This window comes from Tursiops truncatus, chromosome 3 (genome assembly GCF_011762595.2).
Source record: "Tursiops truncatus isolate mTurTru1 chromosome 3, mTurTru1.mat.Y, whole genome shotgun sequence".
In the NCBI taxonomy this organism is placed as follows: Eukaryota; Metazoa; Chordata; class Mammalia; order Artiodactyla; family Delphinidae; genus Tursiops; species Tursiops truncatus.
Window position 1 is genome coordinate 47,749,884 of NC_047036.1, and position 23,334 is coordinate 47,773,217.

The 23,334-nt window shown below is 36.5% G+C and overlaps 1 protein-coding gene across 4 annotated transcripts in view; it reads left to right on the plus strand.

Annotated features, from left to right (window-relative positions):
* NDUFAF2 (NADH:ubiquinone oxidoreductase complex assembly factor 2) overlaps positions 1–23,334 on the plus strand; it is a 342,196-nt gene that overhangs the window by 143,283 nt on the left and 175,579 nt on the right. The window contains exon 6 of one of the 4 annotated variants that reach the window (XM_073802143.1): positions 14,272–22,951. The exons of the other annotated variants lie outside the window; for them this stretch is intronic. Within the exon in view, the coding sequence (XP_073658244.1) occupies positions 14,272–14,292 (21 nt within the window). The 3' untranslated portion in view covers positions 14,293–22,951. Of the gene's footprint in view, positions 1–14,271; positions 22,952–23,334 lie in introns of those variants that run through there. 4 annotated transcript variants of the gene reach the window in all.

Genomic DNA, 23,334 nt, shown 5'->3' on the forward strand with positions numbered 1-23,334 from the left:
AAATAATCTTCTCAGCCAAATGTACACTATAGTTTAGACTTGCCCATTTTGTAAAAACTTCATATTTGTTTTAAATCTCTTTCAGTTTATATGTTCTTCCTCCATCACTTTTATTTCCTTACAAATTTGTCTGTTGAAAAACCCAGCCCATTTGACTTAAAGAGTTTGCCACAGTCTAGATTTTGCTGATCTTATGCTCTCTGTGTAATTCAACATGTTCCCCTGCTCCTCTGTCTTTCTTCCACATTGGCAGCTGGATCCAGAAGCTAGATATTGATGTTTGATCTTTTTGTCAAGAATGTAGAAAATGTTTGGCAAGACTACAGGAGAACATTATGTCTGGTTGTCCTTCTTTTTGTGATCTTTGTAATTGCTCATGCTTAATACCTATATCAATTCATTAGAAACAACCTCCTATTCTTGCATATCTGTTGAAACTAGTTTGTTTTCAAGATGCTACCAGTAATTTGAGTTCTCTACTTTTTTTCAAATCACTTAGTGAACTCCCACCCCCAAATAGACTTCTGCCCATATCACCTGTAGACTATGGCTGAAGCTTAGCCAGTAGCAATTAGAATACCATTTACAATAGCATCAGAAAGCATAAAATACCCTGATACAAATTAAGCAAATATATGCGACATGTAGACTTTTTAAAAATATTTATTTATTTGTATGTATGTATGTCTGTGTTGGATCTTCATTGCTGTGTGAGGGCTTTCTCTAGTTGCGGCGAGCATGGGCTACTATTTGTTGTGACGTGCGGGCTTCTCATTGCAGTGGCTTCTCTTGTTGCAGAGCATGGACTCTAAGCACGCGGGCTTCAGTAGCTGTGGCACGTGAGCAATTGTGGCGCACGGGCTAGCTGCTCCGTGGCATGTGGGATCTTCCATTCTTAACCACTGCACCACCAGGGAAGTCCCAAGACATGTAGACTTAAGACTATAAAACACTGGTGAGAGAAATTAAAGAAGACCTAAATTAATGGGGAGAAATACCTCTTCATGGACTGGAATATTCAATATTGCTAAGATGTTAGTTCTCCCAAACTGATTCACAGCAGTAATTCTTTTTTTTTTTTCTGGCCACGCAGCCTGTGGGATCTTAGTTCCCCAACCAGGGATCGAACCCGTGCCCCCTGCAGTGGAAGTGTGGACTCTTAACCACTGGACCATCAGGGAAGTCCCTCACAGCAGTAATTCTTACGCTTTGTCATGCACCAGTTACAGGGAGGGCTTGTTAAAACACAGATTGCAAGGCCTTATTCCCAGAGTTTTTGATCCACAAGGTCTGAGGTAAGGCCTGAATATTTGCATTCATAACAAGTTCCCTGGTGGTGGTAATGCTGCTGGGCCAGAGCCCTTACTTTGTGAACCACTATCTATAGACTCAATCAAATAAAAATCCAGTTAAAATCCCATTAGACTTGTTTTGGTAGAAATCAACATGCTGATTCTAAAATATATATGGAAATGCAAATGACCTACAATAGCTGAAAGCAATCATGAAAAAGGAGACGACAATTAAAGAACTTATGCTGCCTGGCTTTAAGACTTACTCTAAAACTATAATAATTAAGAAAGTGTGGGGACTCTTCTGGCAGTCCAGTGCTTAAGACTTCGCCTTACAATGCAGGGGGTGCAGGTTCGATCCCTGGTCAGGGAGCTAAGATCCCACATGCCTCAGGACCAAAAAACCAAAAAATAAAATAAAATAAAACAGAAACAATATTGTAACAAATTCAATAAAGACTTTAAAAATGGTCCACATCAAAAAAAATATTAAAAAAAAAGACAATGTGGTACTGGCATAAGGATATATAAACAAATAAGTGGAAAAGGATAGAGAGTTTAGAAATAGTATACAGCCAGTTGGTTTTTGGCAGTAGCACCAAAGGAACACAATTAGGAATGGAAAGTCTTCATAACAAGTGGTGCTAGAATAACTTAATATCCATATGGAAAAAGCTGAACCTTGACCCCTACCTCACATCATACACAAATATTAATTAAAGATGGATCATAGACTAAACATAAAAGCTAAAACTATAATGCTTCTACAAAAAGGCATAGTGGCATATCTTCACAACTTCGGGGTATACAGGAGACAGAAAGCACTATCCATAAAGGAAAAACATTGGTAAATTGAACCTGATCAAAATTAAGAGAACAAATATATGGACATCATGGGGGGAAAGGGGAGGTGGGATGAATTGGGAGATTGGGATTGACATACATACACTATTGATACTATGTATAAAATAGATAACCAGTGAGAACCTACTGTATAGCTCAGGGAACTCGGTCCTCTGCGGTGACCTAAATGGGAAGGAAATCTAACAAAGAGGGCAGATATATCTGATTCACTTTGCTGTACAGTAGAAACCAACACGACATTGTAAAGCAACTATACTCCAATAAAAATTAATTATAAAAACAAACAAACAAAAAACTAATGCTCATCAAAAGAGAACATTAGGAAAGCAACAGACTGGGAGAAAATAATCACAGTACATGTATCTGACAAAGGACTTGCATCCAGACTATATAAAGAACACTTCAACTCAATGATAAAAGACAGAGCTAATAAAAATGGGGTGAAAATCTTGAATTGGCTTTAATAAGATTCAAGAATGGCCAGTAAGCATATGAAAAGATACTTAACATCACTAGTCACCATAATGGGATACCACCACACATCTATGAAAATGGCTAAAATTTAGAAGATTGACAATAACCATAACTAGAGCAACCATAAACATTCATATATAACCATACAGTGCTGATTGGTGTGAAAATGATATAACTATGTTCAAAAACTGACAGTTTCTTATAAAGTCAAACGTACGCCTACCCTATAACTCAACAGTTTCTCTCCTGGCCACCTTGAAGGCTGAAGGAATCAATTTTTAGGCACACTTCTTGGGAAGCTCTGGCCAAAAGATCTAGTTCCTTGAAATTCCATTTAAGCCTCCTGCCCTGCCCAACTTTCTAGCTTTCCTCCTTATATTTGTTATACCCATCCTACTTTCCAAGGCCCTCCTTGCTGTTTCTCAAGCTGAATATCTTTCTCTCCCATCAGCAGGACACTTCTGCTCATGCTTAATTCTGTTTAAAAGGCCCTTTAAAATTCTGTGATACTTTCCTTAACTTTTTTCCCAACTTCCTAACTCATAGTTAGTCACTTCTTTCTTGATATAGCTACGCGGCCTTGTGCACTTATATAACCCTTTGAGTTCAGTATTATAATTACTTGTTTTATGCTGACTATATTATGGGCTATATGGCACAGGGATTATGTCTTATTCATTTATATAACAGACGCACCTAACACAGAACCTGATTCATTATTAGTTAGATAGGCTTTTATTGACAGACTTGAAAATCTCAATGCCATGTAAACATATTACATGGTTTGTATGACAGAGTTTGAATTTCCAGCGACCAACTATAAAATAACCCTGAGAAACTGAACGTATTTTGAAATTGAGCACTGCTTGTACTTTTTTCATGAAAATTCGGTTTTACTGCAGGTTGCCAATATAGTTCAACACCTGTTCATCAGTTCAGTACAAGTTGAATTAACATTTCACAAAATTAATGAAGTAGACTTTTCCTAGTCTTGACTCTGTCCCGTTAGAAGCCATATGCAGCAAGTATTCTGAAATATTGCTTCTCCTTTCATCCTGACAAGACGGTAGGAAACAAAGTTTTCTGTTTGAAAAAGTAAATAAATGTATTGCCAAGTATTGACAAAATACATGAGTCAGCAACAGGTTTACAGACAGTAGAAGAAATCCGTAATATTAGAGCTCACTCACTTCATTTTTAATACATATGCTCCATGAAAGAGGAAGAGGAAATTCTAGAAATCAGTAGAGAATGGAGTTGGATGGTGATACTGTAGTCGAAGGAGAGGTTAGGGCAGCTAGGTAGGTCCATACTGCACAGCACCTTGTTTACTTGACCATGTTCTCAGATCTGGTCCGGAGGCTCCAAAGACTCATTTTTTGTCCACATCCAAGGTGATTTGGCTCTAAAAGATATCACAGTGACTAAAACACAAGAGAGTTTGAAAGCGTTGCCAGAATTCCAGTGTATTAATTTATAGTAAGAAATTAAGTTGGCATAGGAAAAAAACAGTAGGATATCTGGTGAGTGCGGCATTAGGATAAGGGAAGTTAAGTAGTAAAATAAATGTTTAATTGCATCCAGCCTAAAATCACCTGTTGTGTCCATCTTACAATAGGGATTGTCTGATCCATAGTAATGGAAATATTTAAATAGAATTGACCACAATTCCCAATGTCTGTCTTTATCCTAGGAATAGCCTTATGGTTTGGAATAGAAAAAAATTGCCACATGTGTATTAAAGTTTTTGCCCCCATGAACAGTGTTTTTATGGATTGCCAGCATTTGTTTCTATGATTATCCTTTTTTCTCTGCTACTCCTTTCTGATTGACCTGTTATTTCTTTTGCTATTACACTAGTTATATTATGGTCAAATGTTGCTGGCCCTGCAGCCCTTCATTTATTTTACTCTTTTCATATCTCTGCCCTGGCCTATAATGTGTTGATCTTGCAGTTTAACTTTCAGAAAAGAATCTTATTTCTGAATTTCTGAAGCCCATTTCATTGTTTCTAAGTGACTGACATTTATTGAGTGAGTTCTCTGTGCCTAGTATTATTAGTTCATTTTATAAGTTACAGAATTGAAATGTCTTAAAATTGACATTTTGCATATATAATCCTATTTTCCTACGGACTTAAATGGGGAGTGTATGTTCTTATGGAAAAATAGACCCCTACCCCAAACCTCGCAATCTTACTTTTGGTAATATAGTGGAATTGGATAAGAAAATTGTAACATGTTCATACGCTGCATTAAAACATCATTCATTAAAAATGAATGAACTAGAGCTGCATGTATCCACATATCTCAGAAACATAATATTGAGTAAAAAGAGCAAGTTGCAGAAGATTTCGTACAACATGATACCATTTATATAAAATTTGAAGGCAGGGAAAGAAAAAGAAATTTCAAATGAAGTTAGTCAGTTAAACACATAAGTTTACTTTCTCTTTTTGAGCCTAATGAAAATGGCAGTAAAGGGGGTTACTTTTAAAAGCATAAGGTCAAAGAAAAATTGAAGAGGCAAACGCAGCAACAATGTTTTGGAAGCTGGAAAGCAGATGAGCAATGTTAACAAATTTAGCAAAACTGAGGAGTACAACCCCTAATCTAGCAGAAGAGAAAGCTTAGAAGAAACCCGGTTTAAACCACAGAACCCCGGAATGCTCAGTAATTGGCAGTGCCAGGAAACTGAAAGTGGAGTTGAGGCTGGTGCTAAAAACAGTAACCTGGTTGAAAATCTATTTAAGAAGCAATTCGACATTAACCAATAAATGTAGAAGAAATAACAGAGTTGGAAAATAACCATTTTTCAGCTGTCATTGTGATAATCGATTCAGGGGAAAATCATTAGTGGATATTAAAACCATTGGATCAAATTTTGTTGGGGAACAGGGTATTTACATGGTCTCAAGGTATCTCCCTGAAGATTACTTATTAATTACAAAGGGGAAGAAAAAGTAACTTTATAGTGGGCAAATCTGGCCATACCACCGTAACCAGCTAGTTAGACGTGCCAAGTAGAACAGCCCTGATGTCATGTTTGCCTCTTTGTATGATGCACTGAAAGTAAGACATCATTCATGTAGTAGTTTTTTAAATGCACAAATTTAATCTAATCATGAGGAAGTAACCAGAAAACTTCATGAAATGCCAGGCCAGTCATATCAGTGTAATGAACGACAAAGAAAGACTAATCAACCTGATGAACAAATATGACACGTGATCCTGAATTGAGGGAAAACTTTAGCTATAAAGGACAGTATTGGGGTGTTTTTAAAAATTTGAACATGAACTATATATTAAATAATAGCGTTGTATCAATGTTAAATCTCCTGAAGCAAAAGAAAAGGACATTGTTAAAAGTCCCTTTGTGAAAGTCTGAAAGCCAGGCAACTTTGCTACCCAGTTGAAACCTGGAGTTTTATTCATGGCAAAGGGAAAACAGTACAGACTGTTCTCCAGACATATTTGAGGGAAGAGGTACATTCGGAAAAATAGAGGGATTAAATGAACACATATATACTGAACATATCAAGTTGAATTATAGATAAGTATGTGGAAAATGAACAGACTTCATTTGTTATCTCCAAAAAAGTAAACCTTGGGTAGGAGAAGGAATAATAATTTTAGTGTTTACTCATAATAATAAATATTGAATATTGATTTACAACTATATTGAGGATATGGGATGGGTTAAATCCTCATTTTCAGTAATGAGAAGTTAACATACAGTGCTTGAAACTGAATAATAAAGAATGATACTATAAAAATGTTATGGAAGGGTTGGGGCAAAGTCTGTTTGATAGCTGTCAAACACTTTTGTGGCTCTCTGGTTTGGCCTGTACCATACATATCAGCTAAAAGAATATAAAGTAGTTGCTTCTGGCGAGAGAGAAATAATATTTTCATAATAAGCCTTTTACGATGATGTGTGCTTACAAACTATGTGAATATATAACTTTAATTTAAAGAAAAGAATTTGAAAAAACACATACACAGTGCCGTAGATGAGGGGTAGCCAAGTTTTTCTTTCGAGTACCTGATAGTAAATATTTTGGCCATTGTGAGACAATCTCTGTTGCAACTATTTAACTTCGTCGTTTTACTGTGAAAGCACTTATGGACAATATGTAAACCGGTGAGTGTGGCTGTGCCCTACATAACTTTGTATGCAAAACAAGTGGCAGCTGGATCCTAGTTTGCCAACCCCAGCTGTTGATCAGTGGTTTTCAAATTGGGATACCTGTACCCTGGGCACACAAAGACTTCCTGTGGGATATACAGGTATGAATAGCTTTAAAGCAATTAATTTCCATATTCTCTCTTTCCATATGTAGTCCTTCCTAAAAAAAGATCTGCCTGAGAACTCCTTCTGGTCTGCCAGTTCTCCTTTCTGACTTTTTTCATAATCATCTGTCTTTCAAAAGAAAAGCTTACTTCTTGTCCATACTAAATCTTACTATGGTGCATTGCCTTGGGGTTTAAAAATCAGGGCAGCAAACAGAGACTATCAGAGAGTCTCTCCTGAGAGAGTCCCTTGAGAACAAAACAGAGAAAGCTTCAATAAAAATTATTGAAAGGGGCAACACATTATTTCATCCAGGTGACAAACTCATAGTAAGGCTCCATGCCTTATAGTTTCTCTGTCTACTTAGCTAGCTAGCTATCCATTTATCTATCTTAAAATTAAAATTCACAAGTGAGAAAGTTGTCATGGGGACACATAATAACACATTTATTTGAATTTTAAAATTAAGTTAGAATTTTTCTGAGAGTAGGTTGAATTTGGGTGATTGCATTTGACAATGAGGACTGGCTTTGCCAATTAAGTTATATGGTTATATTTTCCGTAAATTGAATAAACTAAACTGCAGCTTCAAGGCTTTGACAAAAACATATTTAAAGCATGCATTTGATATGCAGTAAACTGGAAAATACATCCTTTGCCATTATTTAAGTGTCAACTTAAATATGCAAGGCGGTGCATAGTTTTTAAAAGTCTTAGGAGATAAGTATGTAAAAAATTTCAAAACATCACTGCTGTTTTGTTTATTGATATATAAAGATGTAGTGAAAGTATAAAAACATGCATGAATAAGTAGGTATTACCGCTGGGGAAGGAGAATGTAGATGAGGGCTCACAGAGCATTTTATTGGTCATGTCTGTAGTGTTCTTTTTCTTAAGTTGGATGGTGGTCATACCTGTAGTGTTTTATTTCTTAAGTTGGTCATATTTGTAGTGTTTTATTTCTTAAGTTGGATGGTGGTCATACCTGTAGTGTTTTCTTTCTTAAGTTGGTCATATTTGTAGTGTTTTATTTCTTAAGTTGGATGGTGGGCACATGAGTGTATATTATATTATTAGCTATATTTATTTATACACATGAAATAGTTCATTTAAAAAGAATACAATGAAGCCTCGTAATCATATATTTTAAGAGAACATGTTGGATCCCTGATAGAAAAATAAGATATTCAGAATAAACTGAAAAATGAAATACTTGAAATTCTGAAATACCAAAAGCACTTAAGGAATTACATGGCAATATGAGTAAGAAATAACCAGTGTGGTTTCGGTTTTGGAACTCCTTTTTAAAGATTTAATGCTTATATAACTTTATTGTTCATTCAGTTATTTATCAAGCATCTAGTATGTGCTTGATAGGTAGTATAATTTCTTTGTAGACATATGTTGTACACAACAACTTGTCCTAGATATCTTAACTCTGTTAAATTATGTGTAAACTGCTTTTAGTATCATCTTTTTTCCTCTGTGAAACTGAATTAATCTGATTCTTTACAGTTGCAAGGAAAAAACATTCACATATTGCCTTCAGAAATTGGATCTTATTGCAATTTTACACAGGAGCATTATATCTTTGGTGGTACAGTCATTTTGAGATCTTTGGTTTCCAGGATTAGAAAGGATATATCCTGAGCTTGATCAACGTACCATTCTTTATTTACCTACTAGCATTTTTGCCTACCCAAAGGAAAAGTTGTGGTTGAATGGGTTTACCACCGTCCACAATGAAAGGTCCCCGTTGGGCCGAGTTTTATGCCAGTCTATTGACCTCTTTTATACCTAACTCATTTGTGGTTGCCTTTAAACAGATGAAGAAGCAGGCTTGTCCCCATTCAGGAGTGCCTGAAGCCCAGAAATTTATACCTGCTAGTGTAATTCTTGGGCACTTTTGTGACTCTCTGGCTTGGCCTATACACTATGACCTTACTTGATTTTTTTTCCTTTGTTTTATTAAAAAATTAATATAACAATAATATTTAATAGAAATAATAAATTACCCCAAATTCTATGGCTGGCTGCACGATTCTTAACTTTAACAAGTTAATTTACCCATGTATATACATCGGCAAATAATTGTAATTTTGGTATGTTTATTGTTTTGTATTCTGTTTTCGTTTCACTGTCATAATAAAGGAATTTTAAAAAGCACTTGAAACACAATAGCATAACACATAGTTGCTTTTTCTATGTACCTTCTTTGGTATTGACCTCTAGCTTTGTAAAAACTGAAAAAAAATATGAAATTTGCCATGCTTCTCTAGAAAAATGTGGTAAGAAATGAAAGTGAATCATTTGAGTGTTTTGAGCTCCTCAGAGTCTATACTTTTAACCATTAGCTAGTGAGCCTCCCTATCTATAGGTATTTATTTATTAATTGTGAAAGAAATTTTTATGCTAGTTTATGTTGTAAATCTTTTTGGTTTTCAAAACACTGAGTTTAGGTGGGTCTTACTAAAAAGTAGCATCTCAAATTTCAAGCATCCCACCTTTCTCGGTCTGAAAGGATTGCTTCTTATATACTTCTGTACAAAGCTGAGGTCTGAGTTTGGCCTTAGTTTTGGAACATATTTTCTTCTATTTTGACCTTTATCTGACTTTTAAAGCAGAATGTAAAAGTTTTTTCTTTAAGTTGTATATAAATAAAGTGCTATTATTCATTATTTTTAGATATACGTGTGGTCAGGTTCTTCTGAGATTCATCATAACCTCCTGGATGCATATTTTAAAGTGTCCTGCATATTTAACCTTCTGATTCATATCATCAGTCACTAAGACAAGCTCCATTTAGGTTTTAAAACTGGATTTACATCCAGAGTGAAAAAGGTTAAGGGAGTTAAAATGAGATTAGGGGTTTTTTTTGTTTTTTATCCATACTTTTTCTCAGTTATCTCACCAAAACAATTTCTTATAATTTTCCTCTTATTCATTATTGTGCTATTCTTCATAATCTAAATTTTAGAAAAATAAATTGCTGCTGACCACTTTTATCAGATGTAATTTGATTTACTCCCTGAAGAGCAAAGGGTGTGAGTACCACATTTAGCACCCCAACTTTTAAGACTCCCACCTAAGGAATGGGCTCCCCAAACACATAGCTCTTAAAGCCAGTGGAGCTTGTATCCATGAGACCCACAGACTACAGCAAAGAAGCAGTCATTAATGGACTGGAGTACTCACCACAGCTGTGCAGAGAGAGCAGGTAGAAATGCCCATTTCCCTGAAAGGGACCCATCTGCATACTTTGAAAGCTGCTGCCTGTGAGTCAGGCTTCTAATTTAGCACACTGTCTAGGGGATGGCTGCAATCCTCCCTGGACATCAGGGAAACCAGCGGACACCTCCCCACCTTCTCCCTCTAGACCACTCCAAGTTGCTGGTATCTCCCTGCACAAAGCTTGTACATGCATCTGGTGCCCCAGCTTTTGCATCAGCTACCCAAAGGGACAGGTCACTGGGTCACCTGGCTCAATAGACACTGGGGCTTGCATTTATGAGACCCACAGGCCTATAGCAAACAAAGAAGCAGCTCTTAATGGGCAGAGGAGCACCCTTCTCTCCCTACCCTGCCTCCCACAGCTATATACCTGGGCCCAGCACAGAGGAAACAGGCAAAAACACCCAACTCCCAGTTTCTCCCTGGAAGAAGCTTAACTATATACTTTGGAAGCTGCTGACTGAGGGTTCAGCTTCCAGTCATCCTCCATCTAGGTGCTCAATACAATTCTGCCTTTTGGGACATTGATTGGTCTTGACACACTCTCAACTATTGGGAGCCAGTAAGATTAAAGAAGGTGGCTTGGACAATCACAGAGCTTTTAGAGACAACCAGGAGCTCAGGCTGTGCTGATTGATGAGGTTCGTCTTATACATGAGACCACTGTGTCAAGACGAGGAGAAGTGGCTGTTTTATCTAATAAGCAGACACCAACACAGAGATTCAAGGAAAATGAAGAAACAGAGGAATATTTTCCAACCAAAAGAACAAGGTTAAGTAACCAAGAACAGAACTTAATGAGATTCAGATAAGTGATTTACCTGATAGAGAGTTCAAAATAACAGTCATGAAGATGCTCACCGAAGTCAGGAGAGCAGTGCATGAACAAAGTGAGAATTTCAACAAAGAGACAGAAAATATAAACAAGTACTAAACAGAAATCAAAAAGCTGAAGAATACAATAATTGAACTGAAAAATTCAATACAAGTGTTTAACAGCAGACCAGATCAAGTGGAAGAAAAGATCAGTGAACTTGAATACAGGGCAGTGGAATTCTTTCAATCAGAGGAGCAAAAAGAAAATAGAATGAAAAAAAGTGAAGCGAATTTAAGGGACTTGTGGGACACCATGATGAAGACCAGTATACACATTATAGGCATCCCAGAAGGAGAAAAGGGAAAGGCGCAGAAAGCTTATTTAAAGAAATAATGGCTGAAAAGTCCCTAACCTGGGGAAAGAAACAAATCCAGATCCAGGAAGCCCTGAGAGTTCCAAATAGAAGGAATCGAAAGAGACCCACACCAAGACACATTATAATTAAATTGTCAAAAGTTAAAGACAAGGAGAGGATCTTGAAAGCAACAAGGGAAAAGCAACTTGTTACATGTAAGGGAACCCCCATAAGACTATGAGAAATCTTGCAGGCTAGAATGGATTGTCATGATATATTCAAAGTGCTGTAAGAAAAAAATTGCCAAGAACCCTACCCAGCAAAGTTGTCCTTCAGAATTGAAGGAGAGATAATGGGTTTTCCAGACAAACAAAAGCTGAAGGAGTTTATCACCACTCTGTGGGCCTTAAAAGAAATGTTAAAGGCTTCAAGCTGAAATGAAAAGATATTAATTAGTAACAGGAAAACATGAAAATATAAAACCACTGGTAAAAGTAAATACATAGTTAAAATCAGAATACCCTAATGTTGTAATAGTAGTGTGTAAATCACTTGTAACTCTAGTGTGCAGATTAAAAGACAAAAATATTAAAAATAACAATGACTACAATAATTTGTTAATGGTTACCCAATGTAAAAATGTAAATTGTGATATCAAAAACAAAATGTTGAGGGGGAATATAAAAATGTGGAGCTTTTGTATGTGTGTGAAGTTGTCAGCTTAAAACAGACTGTCATAAATATGTTTTATGTAAGCATAAAATATAAGATGTTTTATGGTCACCACAGAGCAAAACCTATGATAGATATATGAAAGATCAAGGGAAAGGAATCAAAGCATAACACTACAGAAAAATCATCAGAATACAAAGGAGGATAGCAAGAGAGAAACAAAGGAATTACAAAACAACCTGAAAACAATGAACAAAATAGCAACAGTAAGTTCATAATTATCAATAATTACTTTAAATGTAAACAGACTAAATTCTCCAGTCAAAAGACATATGGTAGAGTGGCTGCCATATGGTATTAACTATCATACGACCCAGCAGTCCCACTTGTGGGTATCTATCCAAGGGAAATGAAAACCTTATCTCAAAGGGATATTTGTACTTACATGTTCATTGAATCATTATTCACAATAGCCACTTAGGGAACAACCTAAGTGTCCATCAGTGGGTGAGTGGATCAAGAAAATATGGTATATATGCACAATGGAATATTATTCAGCCATGAGAAAGAAGTAAATCCTGTCATTTGCAACAAAATATATGAACCTTCAGGATATTATGCTAAGTAAAATAAGCCAGACAGAGAAAGACAAATGCTGCATAGTACAACTTATATGTGAAATATTTTTTTAAAAGAAAGGAAAGAAAAGAAAAGTCAAACTCGTAGAAACAGAGAATATTGGTTGCCAGGGCCTGAGGGATGTGAGAGATAGGGAGAGGTGGGTAAAAAAATACCAACTTTCAACTGTAAGATGAATAAGCTCTGAGGATTTAATGTGTAACATGGTTTATTCACTGTATTTTGTATAATGGAGCTATGTTAAGAAAGTAGAACTTAAATGTTCTCACAAAAAGAAAAAAGTTAAATATTTGAGGTGGTGGATGTGTTCATTAGCTCATTTGGGGGAATCTTCTCACAATATATATGCATATCAAATCATGTTATACACCTTAAATATGTTACAATTTACATTTGTCAGTTACACCTCAATAAAGCTGAAAATATTTTAATTTAACTAATGTAAGGAATCTAAATAGCTAACAAAAAAAATCAATTGAATATTTTTTAAAAAGCTTGTTGCTAGTTGTATTTAGCTATGAGAGTTTATATATTTAAAATTTAGAAGTGACTAGTTTCATTCGTTATGGGCCAGTTCTTCTGCTTTTGATCTTAGATAGCCTTAAAGCCTGGCTACAATGATAATAAATAACCAACACATTATAAAATAGTATTACAAATCAATGCATTTTGCACTAAGTGTGCCCCAAATCCTGTGCCTCTAATCATATCATTAACTTAGAAATTTGATTATACTAAAAGCCAAAATACACTAGTACTAAAAGAAAGTTCCATTCCTGATGGAAGAGTAGAAGTGCTTTTTACTTAAAATAAATGCCACAAATTTAGGTATTTGCTTAACTTAATCTCTTTTATTAAAAAATGTTTTTCTTTTATTTGTACTTACTTTTATTGCGTTAAAAATTGCTTTTTATATTTAAAGTATGAAGTTCTTGTTATGCAGTAATAAGGTTTAAATGTTTTCTGAATTGCACAGTTGGTGAAATGTTACAGAGGAAAATAAAGTTTTTTGTCCTGTCTTTTAAAGTATTTCTAGTTCTATAATTATTTGTTTTGACAGTCTCTCTTCTTAAGACAGGGAAAAGGTATAATTTACTGAGGACTAATAAGCATAAGGGTTCAGTAATTGTCTCCCCCACAAAATCAGACTAATTGCATTATCTGTGGTCACCAAATTACATGACAGTTTATCATAAAAACATTTCCTTTCATATGTGTTTGTTGAAAATAACCTCACTAACAAGATTTTCTATTGAATTATTTCCAAATTTTTATCACCAGATGGATATTTTTGCCAAGAAATTTACATTGCATAGTAATTTAAATGGAATAATTATAAAAAGTCATGGCATATTATCCCACTAGAGTAGTACTTGTTAACAAAATTCATTTGCATATTGGAAAATGCATGTAGTAAGTACAGTGATATATTCAGTGAAAGTTAATATATTATGTAATCAACAAAATATCACAGTTGCCTCTCAATTTAAGAAACAAAAGTAAATGATAATCATAGAATGTAAATACTATTAACCTATACTATGGAAATAGAACCCAACTTTTGTTCAACTTAAATTTGTATTAGACTTTTGAATCCTAATATACAGGTATTCTTTTTTTTTTTTTTTATACAGGTATTCTTGAAAAACTCCTAGATAGGAACTTTACTAATTCCTGCCACAATGAAAAGATATTTTAGTCGAAAAGGAAAGAAACATTCTTAAGAATTATCATTAAAAAATATCCATCTAACCTAAGTATCGTAGAGTTTTTTCTTTCCAGAATGAAAGGGTCCAACCCTCATATCTTTGAAGTGAACTCTTTTGTCTAGCAAGTGGCAAAACATCCTACCCTAAACTTCAGTCTGTGTCCTTATGAACGGATACTGTCAAAGAATTGACTGTCACTGTTGCTGAAGCTTGTGCCTAAATACCTGAAAGAAACTAAGTTTACAAGTTCTTAACTTTTGGAGTGCTCTGGCATCACAACACTTCTCATTAAAAAATGAGCAGAAGTCCTGAACTCTAGTGATAGATTTTGAAACCATCAAAAATTCTTCAAATACAGCATGTGGTTGCACTCTTGACTGTCATAAAAACAATATTGCAATCCTTGAATCAGAAGAATTTCCTCAAAGATCACATATAACTTGCCTGACTCAGTAGCTACAGTTGCCATATTATTCCAGTGTTAATAGAACTTATACTGTAGTGGGGAATACAGACATGTAGCAAATACCAAAAATGGACCATTACAGATTGTAAATAGAGCTCTGAGGGAAAAAGCAAAGATTCTACGAATACAGGGACAGCTTTCTTTAAATGAGATGTTTAGGGAAGCTGCTCTGGAGGTTACATTTAGGCTGAGACCTGAAGGATAAAAAAGAACAAGCAAGACAAAGAGTGAGTGGCATGACAGCTAGGCCAGATACTATAATTAAAAGATTGACAAATTTGACAGCATAAGAAATTTTTACTTTTTCATTAAAAAATCCTAGACAAAAAAAAAAAAAAAATCCTAGACAAGGTTAGAGGCAAACTGAAGATAGGGTGGGGGTAGTAGCTTTTAAACACAATACAGGTAAGGACTTTTTTTTTGTATTGGCAAATTTGTGGGAAAACAGGTCTTCTCATTCACTGTAGGTACAGATGTAAGTTGATGTTGACTCTTTAGAAATCAGTTTTCCAAATAAAGTTGGCCCTCCATATCCATGGGTTTTGCGTCCATGGATTCAACCAACCATGATCTGCTGTTGGTTGAATTCACGGATGTGAAACCCTTGGATATGGAAGACCGACTGTAAGAGACTTGAGCATCTGAGATTTTGGTGTCTGCAGGGATCCTGGAACAAAACCTCCCCAGATATTGAGGGACAACTGTATATGGGAACCTTTTGATGTAGTAGTTTTGGTGTGAGAAGGTATCCTGAGGGATGACTGAAAAGTGTATAAAATTTTATACAAGAATGTTGTTTGTAGTATTGTAAAATGTGAAGCATCCTAAACATCAGTCTATAGGGGACTGAATGAATAAATTATGTTATCTCTGTACAATGGAATACGAGCTACTATGCAGCCATTAAGAAGGATAATGTACACAGTGGAGGGAACCATCAACAAAAGGAAAAAGCAACCCACTGAGTGGGAGAAGATATTTGCAAATGATATGTCTGATAAGGGGTTAATATTTAAACCATATAAAGAACTCATACAACTCAATATCTCCCCCCAAAAAACTGATTAAAAAATGAGCAGAGGTCCTGAATAGGCATTTCCCAAAGAAGAGATACAGATGGCCAACCCGCACATGAAAAGGTAAGGTACTCAACATCACTAGTCATCAAGGAAATGCAAATAATGCAAATCAAAACCACAAGATATCACCACACACCTGTCAGAATGGCAGTTATCAAAAAGACAACAAATAAGAAGTATTGGCGGGGATGTGGAGAAAGGGGAAGCCTTATGCACTGTGGGTGGGAATGTAAATTGGTGTAGCCACTATGGATAACAATATAGAGGCTCCTCAAAAAATTGAAAATAGAAGTACCATATGATCCAGCAGTTCCACTGCTTGTTATTTATTTGAATAAAACCAAAGCACTAATTCAAAAAGATACATGCACCACAGTGTTCATTGCAGCCAAGATAGTGAAATAAGTCAGACAGAGAAAGACAAATACTGTACATTTTCACTTATATTGCGGAATCTAAAAAATAAAACAAATGGACGAATATAACAAAATAGAAACAGACTCAAAGATACAAAGAACAAACTAGTGGTTACCACAGGGGAGAGAAGTAGGGGTAGGAGCAAGATACGTGAAGTGGATTAAGAGATACAAAGTACTAGCTATAAAATAAATAAGGGGCTTCCCTGGTGGCACAGTGGTTAAGAATTCCCTGCCAATGCAGGGGACAGGGGTTTGAGCCCTGGTCCAGGAAGATCCCACATGCCACGGAGCACCTAAGCCTGTGCACCACAACTACTTAGCCTGCGCTCTAAAGCCTGCAAGCCAAAACTACTAACCCCATGTGCCACAACTACTGAAGCCCGCGCACCTAAAGCCCATGTTCTGCAACAAGAGAAGCCACCACAATAAGAAGCCCAAGCATGGCAACAAAGAGAAAGGCCCCGCTCGCCTCAACTACAGAAAGCCCGCGTGCAGCAAAGAAGACCCAATGAAGCCAAAAATAAATAAAATAAATTTAAAATATATATATACCCCGGGAAACACACGGCGTGCCTCAGGCTGGTGCAATGTCACGCTGGCCTCTGCTGTTGCAGGCTCGCCCCACACTCTGTACCCCTCCCTCCCCCCGGCCTGAGTGAGCCAGAGCCCCCGAATCAGCTGCTTCTTTAACCCTGTCCTGTCTGAGCGAAGAACAAAAGCGCTCAGGGGACCTAAATGAAGAGGCAGGGCCAAATCCAAAGCTGAACCCCAGGAGCTATGCAAACAAAGAAGAGAAAGGGAAATCTCTCCCAGCAGCCTCAGGAGCAGCGGATTAAATCTCCACAATCAACTTGATGTACCTTGCATCTGTGGAATACCTGAATAGACAATGAATCATCCCAAATTGAGGAGCTGGACATTGGGAGCAACAATGTATATAATATTTTCCTTTTTCTCTTTTTGTGAGTGTGTATGTGTATGCTTCTCTATGTGACTTTGTATAGCTTTGCTTTTACCATTTGTCCTAGGGTTCTGTCTGTCCTCTTTTTTTTTTTTTAAGTATAGTTTTTAGCACTTGTTATCATTGGTGCATTAGTTTTTTGCTTTGGTTGCTCTCCTTTCTTTTTTTAATTTTTTTATTACTTAAAATTTTTTTAATAAATATTTTTTATTTTACTTTATTTTATTTTATTTTATCTTCTTTCTTTCTTTCTTTCTTTTCTCCCTTTTACTCTGAGCCATGTGGCTGACAGGCTCTTGGTGCTCGAGCCAGGTGTCAGGGCTGTGCCTCTGAGGTGGGAAAGCCAAGTTCAGGACACTGGTCCACAAGAGACCTTCCAGCTCCACGTAATATTAAATGGCAAAACTCTCCCAGAGCTCCACTCAAAGACCAGCAAGCTCCAGTGCTGGACACCCTATGCCAAACAACTAGCAAGACAGGAACACAACCCCATCCATTAGCAGAGAGGCTGCCTAACATCATAATAAGGCCACAGACACGCCAAAACACACCACCAGACATGGACCTGCCCACCAGAAAGACAAGATCCAGCCTCATCCGCCAGAACACAGGCACTAGTCCCCTCCACCAGGAAGCCTACACAACCCACTGAACCAACCTTAGCCACTGGGGACAGACACCAAAAACAATGGGAACTATGAACATGCAGCCTAAGAAAAGGAGACCCCAAACACAGTAAGTTAAGCAAAATGAGAAGACAGAGAAACGCACAGCAAATGAAGGAGCAAGTCAAAAACCCACCAGACCTAACAAATGAAGAGGAAATAGGCAGTCTACCTGAAAAAGAATTCAGAGTAATGATAGTAACGATGATCCAAAATCTTGGAAATAGAATGGAGAAAAATACAAGAAATGTTTAACAAGGACCTAGAAGAACTAAAGAGCAAACAAACAATGATGAACAACACAATAAATGAAATAAAAAATTCTCTAGAAGGAATCAATACCAGAATAACCGAGGCAGAAGAACGGATGTGACCTGGATAAAATAGTGGAAATAACTACTGCAGAGGAGAATAAAGAAAAAAGAATGAAAAGAATTGAGGGCAGTCTCAGAGACCTCTGGGACAACATTAAACGCACCAACATTCGAATTATAAGGGTCCCAGAAGAAGAAGAGAAAAAGAAAGGAACTGAGAAAATATTTGAAGATATTATAGTTGAAAAGGTCCCTAATATGGGAAAGGAAATAGTTAATCAAGGCCAGGAAGCACAGAGAGTCCCATACAGGATAAATCCAAGGAGAAACACGCCAAGATACATATTATAATAATCAAACTATCAAAAATTAAATACAAAGAAAAAAATATTAAAAGCAGCAAGGGAAAAACAACAAATAACATACAAGGGAATCCCCATAAGGTTAACAGCTGATCTTTCAGCAGAAGCTCTGCAAGCCAGAAGGGATTGGCAGGACATATTTAAAGTGATGAAGGAGAAAAACCTACAACCAAGATTACTCTACCCAGCAAGGATCTCATTCAGATTTGACGGAGAAATTAAAACCTTTACAGACAAGCAAAAGCTAAGAGGATTCAGCACCACCAAACCAGCTTTACAACAAATGCCAAAGGAACTTCTCTAGGCAAGAAACACAAGAGAAGGAAAAGACCTACAATAACAAACCCAAAACAGTTAAGAAAATGGTAATAGGAACATACATATTGATACTTACCTTAAATGTAAATGGAATAAATGCTCCGACCAAAAGACATGGACTGGCAGAATGGATACAAAAGCAAAACCCGTATATATGCTGTCTGCAACAGACCCACCTCAGACCCACGGACACATACAGACTGAAAGTGAGGGGATGGAAAAAGATATTCCATGCAAATGGAAGTCAAAAGAAAGCTGGAGTAGCAATTCTCATATCAGACAAAATAGACTTTAAAATAGACTTTAAAATAAAGACTATTACAAGAGACAAAGAAGGACACTACATAATGATCAAGGGATCGATCCAAGAAGAAGATATAACAATTGTAAATATTTATGCACCCAACATAGGAGCACCTGAATACATAAGACAAATACTAACAGCCGTAAAAGGGGAAAGCGACAGTAGCACAATCATATTAGGGGACTTTAACACCCCACTTTCACCAATGGACAGATCATCTGAAATGAAAATAAATAAGGAAACACAAGCTTTAAATGATACATTAAACAAGATGGACTTAATTGATATTTATAGGACATTCCATCCAAAAATAACAGAATACACATTCTTCTCAACTGCTCATGGAACATTCTCCAGGGTAGATCATATCTTGGGTCACAAATCAAGCCTTGATAAATTTGAGAAAATTGATATTGTATCAAGTATGTTTTCCGACCACAACGCTATGAGACTAGATATCAATTACAGGAAGAAATCTGTAAAAATACAAACACATGGAGGCTAAACAATACACTACTTAATAACCAAGAGGTCACTGAAGAAATCAAAGAAGAAATCAAAAAATACCTAGAACCAAATGATAATGAAAACACGACGACCCAAAACCTATGGGATGCAGCAAAAGCAGTTCTAAGAGGGAAGTTTATAGCAATACAATTCTACCTTAAGAAACAAGAAACATCTCAAATAAACAACCTAACCTTACACCTAAAGCAATTAGAGAAAGAAGAACAAAAAACCCCAAAGTTAGCAGAAGGAAAAATATCATAAAAATCAGATCAGAAATAAATGAAAAAGACATTAAGGAAACGGTAGCAAAGATCAATAAAACTAAAAGCTGCTTCTTTGAGAAGATAAACAAAATTGATAAACCATTAGCCAGACTCATCAAGAATAAAAGGGAGAACACTCAACCCAATAGAATTAGAAATGAAAATGGAGAAGTAACAACTGACACTGCAGAAATACAAAGGATCATGAGAGATTACTACAAGCAACTATATGCCAATAAAATGGACAACCTGGAAGAAATGGACAAATTCTTAGAAATGCACAACCCTCTGAGACGGAACCAGGAAGAAATAGAAAATATGAACAGATCAATCACAAGCACTGAAACTGAGACTGTGATTAAAAATCATCCAACAGGGCTTCCCTGGTGGCGCAGTGGTTGAGAGTCCGCCTGCTGATGCAGGGGACACGGGTTCGTGCCCCGGTCTGTGAAGATCCCACATGCTACAGAGTGGCTGGGCCTGTGAGCCATGGCCACTGAGCCTGCACGTCTGGAACCTGTGCTCCGCAACAGGAGAGGCCACAACAGTGAGAGGCCCGCGTACAGAAAAAAAAAAAAAATCTTCCAACAAACAAAAGCCCAGGACTAGATGGCTTCACAGGCGAATTCTATCAAACATTTAGAGAAGAGCTAACACCTATCCTTCTCAAACTCTTCCAAAATATAGCAGAGGGAGGAACACTCTGAAACCCATTCTATGAGGCCACCATCACCCTGATACCAAAACCAGACAAAGGTGTCACAAAGAAAGAAAACTACAGGCCAATATCACTGATGATCATAGATGCAAAATTCATTAACAAAATACTAGCAGACAGAATCCAACAGCACATGAAAAGGATCATACATCATGATCAAGTGGGCTTTATCCCAGGAATGCAAGGATTCTTCAATATACGCAGATCAAGCAATGTGATACAACATATTTACAAATTGAAGGAGAAAAGCCAGTGATCATCTCAATAGATGCAGAGAAAGCTTTCGACAAAATTCATCACCCACTTATGGTAAAAACCCTCCATAAAATAAGCATAGAGGGACCTTTCCTCAACATAATAAAGGCCATATATGACAAACCCACAGCCAACATCGTCCTCAATGGTGAAAAACTGAAACCATTTCCACTAAGATCAGGAACAAGACAAGGTTGTCCACTCTCACCACTATTATTCAACATAGTTTTGGAAGTTTGCACCACAGCAATCAGAGAAGAAAGAGAAATAAAAGGAATCCAAATCAGAAAAGAAGAAGTAAAGCTGTCACTGTTTACAGATGACATGATACTATACATAGAGAATCCTAAAGATGCTACCAGAAAACTACTAGAGCTAATCAGTGAATTTGGTAAAGTAGCAGGATACAAAATTAATGCACAGAAATCTCTTGCATTCCTATACACTAATGATGAAAAATCTGAAAGTGAAATTAAGAAAACGCTCCCATTTACCATTGCAACAAAGAGAATAAAATATCTAGGAATAAACCTACCTAAGGAGACAAAAGACCTGTATGCAGAAAGCTATAAGACACTGATGAAAGAAATTAAAGATAATACAAATAGATGGAGAGGTATACCATGTTCTTGGATTGGAAGAATCAACATTGTGAAAATGACTATACTACCCAAAGCAATCTACAAATTCAATGCAATCCCTATCAAACTACCACTGGCATTTTTCACAGAACTAGAATAAAAAATTTCACAATTTGTATGGAAACACGAAAGACCCCGAATAGCTGAAGCAATCTTGAGAAAGAAAAACAGAGGTGAAGGAATCAGGCTCCCTGACTTCAGACTATACTACAAAGCTACAGTAATCAAGACTGTATGGTACTGGCACAAGAACAGAAATATAGATCAATGGAACAGGATAGAAAGCCCAGAGATATACCCACGCACATATGGTCACTTATCTTTGATAAAGGATGCAAGAACATACAGTGGAGAAAAGACAGCCTCTTCAGTAACTGTTGCTAGGAAAACTGGACAGCTACATGTAAAAGTATGAAATTAGAACACTCCCTAACACCATACACAAAAATAAACTCAAAATGGATTAAAGACCTAAGTGTAAGGCCAGACTCTATAAAACTCTTAGAGGAAAACATAGGCAGAACACTCTGTGACATAAATCACAGCAAGATCCTTTTTGACCCACCTTCTAGAGAGAGGGAAATAAAACCAATAATAAACAAATGGGACCTAATGAAACTTCAAAGCTTTTGCACAGCAAAGGAAACCATAAACAAGACGAGAAGACAGCCCTCCGAGTGCGAGAAAATATTTGCAAATGAAGCAACTGACAAAGGATTATTCTCCAAAATTTACAAGCAGCTCATGCAGCTCAATATCAAAAAAACAAACTACCCAATCCAAAAATGTGCAGAAGACCTAAATAGAGATTTCTCCAAAGAAGATATACAGATTGCCAAGAAACACATGAAAGAGAGTCATGTACCAAAATGTTCATTGAAGCTCTGTTTATAATAGCCAGGAGATGGAAGCAACCTAAGTGTCCATCAACAGATGAATGGATAAAGTAGATGTGGCACATGTTTTCAATGGAATATTACTCAGCGATAAAAAGAAACGAAGTTGAGTTATTTGTAGTGAGGTGGATGGATCTAGAGTCTGTCATACAGAGTGAAGTAAGTCAGAAAGAGGAGAACAAATACCATATGGTAACACTTACATATGGAATCCAAAAAGAAAAAATGGTCATGAAGAACCTACGGGCAAGACGGGAATAAAGACACAGACCTTGTAGAGAATGGACTTGAGGGTACAGGGAGGGGGAAGGGTAAGCTGGGACAAAGTGAGAGAGTGGCATGGACCTATGTACACTACCAAACGTAAAATAGATAGCTAGTGGGAAGCAGCCTCATAACACAGGGAGATCAGGTTGGTGCTTTGTGACCACCTAGACGGGTGGGATAGGGAGGGTGGGAGGGAGGGAGACGCAAGAGGGAAGAGATATGGGGACATATGTGTATGTATAACTGATTCACTTTGTTATAAAGCAGAAACTAACACACCATTGTAAAGCAATTATACTCCAATAAAGATGTTTAATAAATAAAATATATTAAGAAAAACATATAAAAACACCCTTTTTAAAAAAATAATATATGAGTTACAAGGATGTAATGCACATCACATCACACATTGAGGGAATATACTCAATGTTTTATAAGAACTTTATTAGAATACATAATCTATAAAAATATCAAATCACTGTATTATACACCTGAAACTAATATAATATTGTCAGTCACCTATGCTTTAACTTAAAAAAGTAAAAATAGT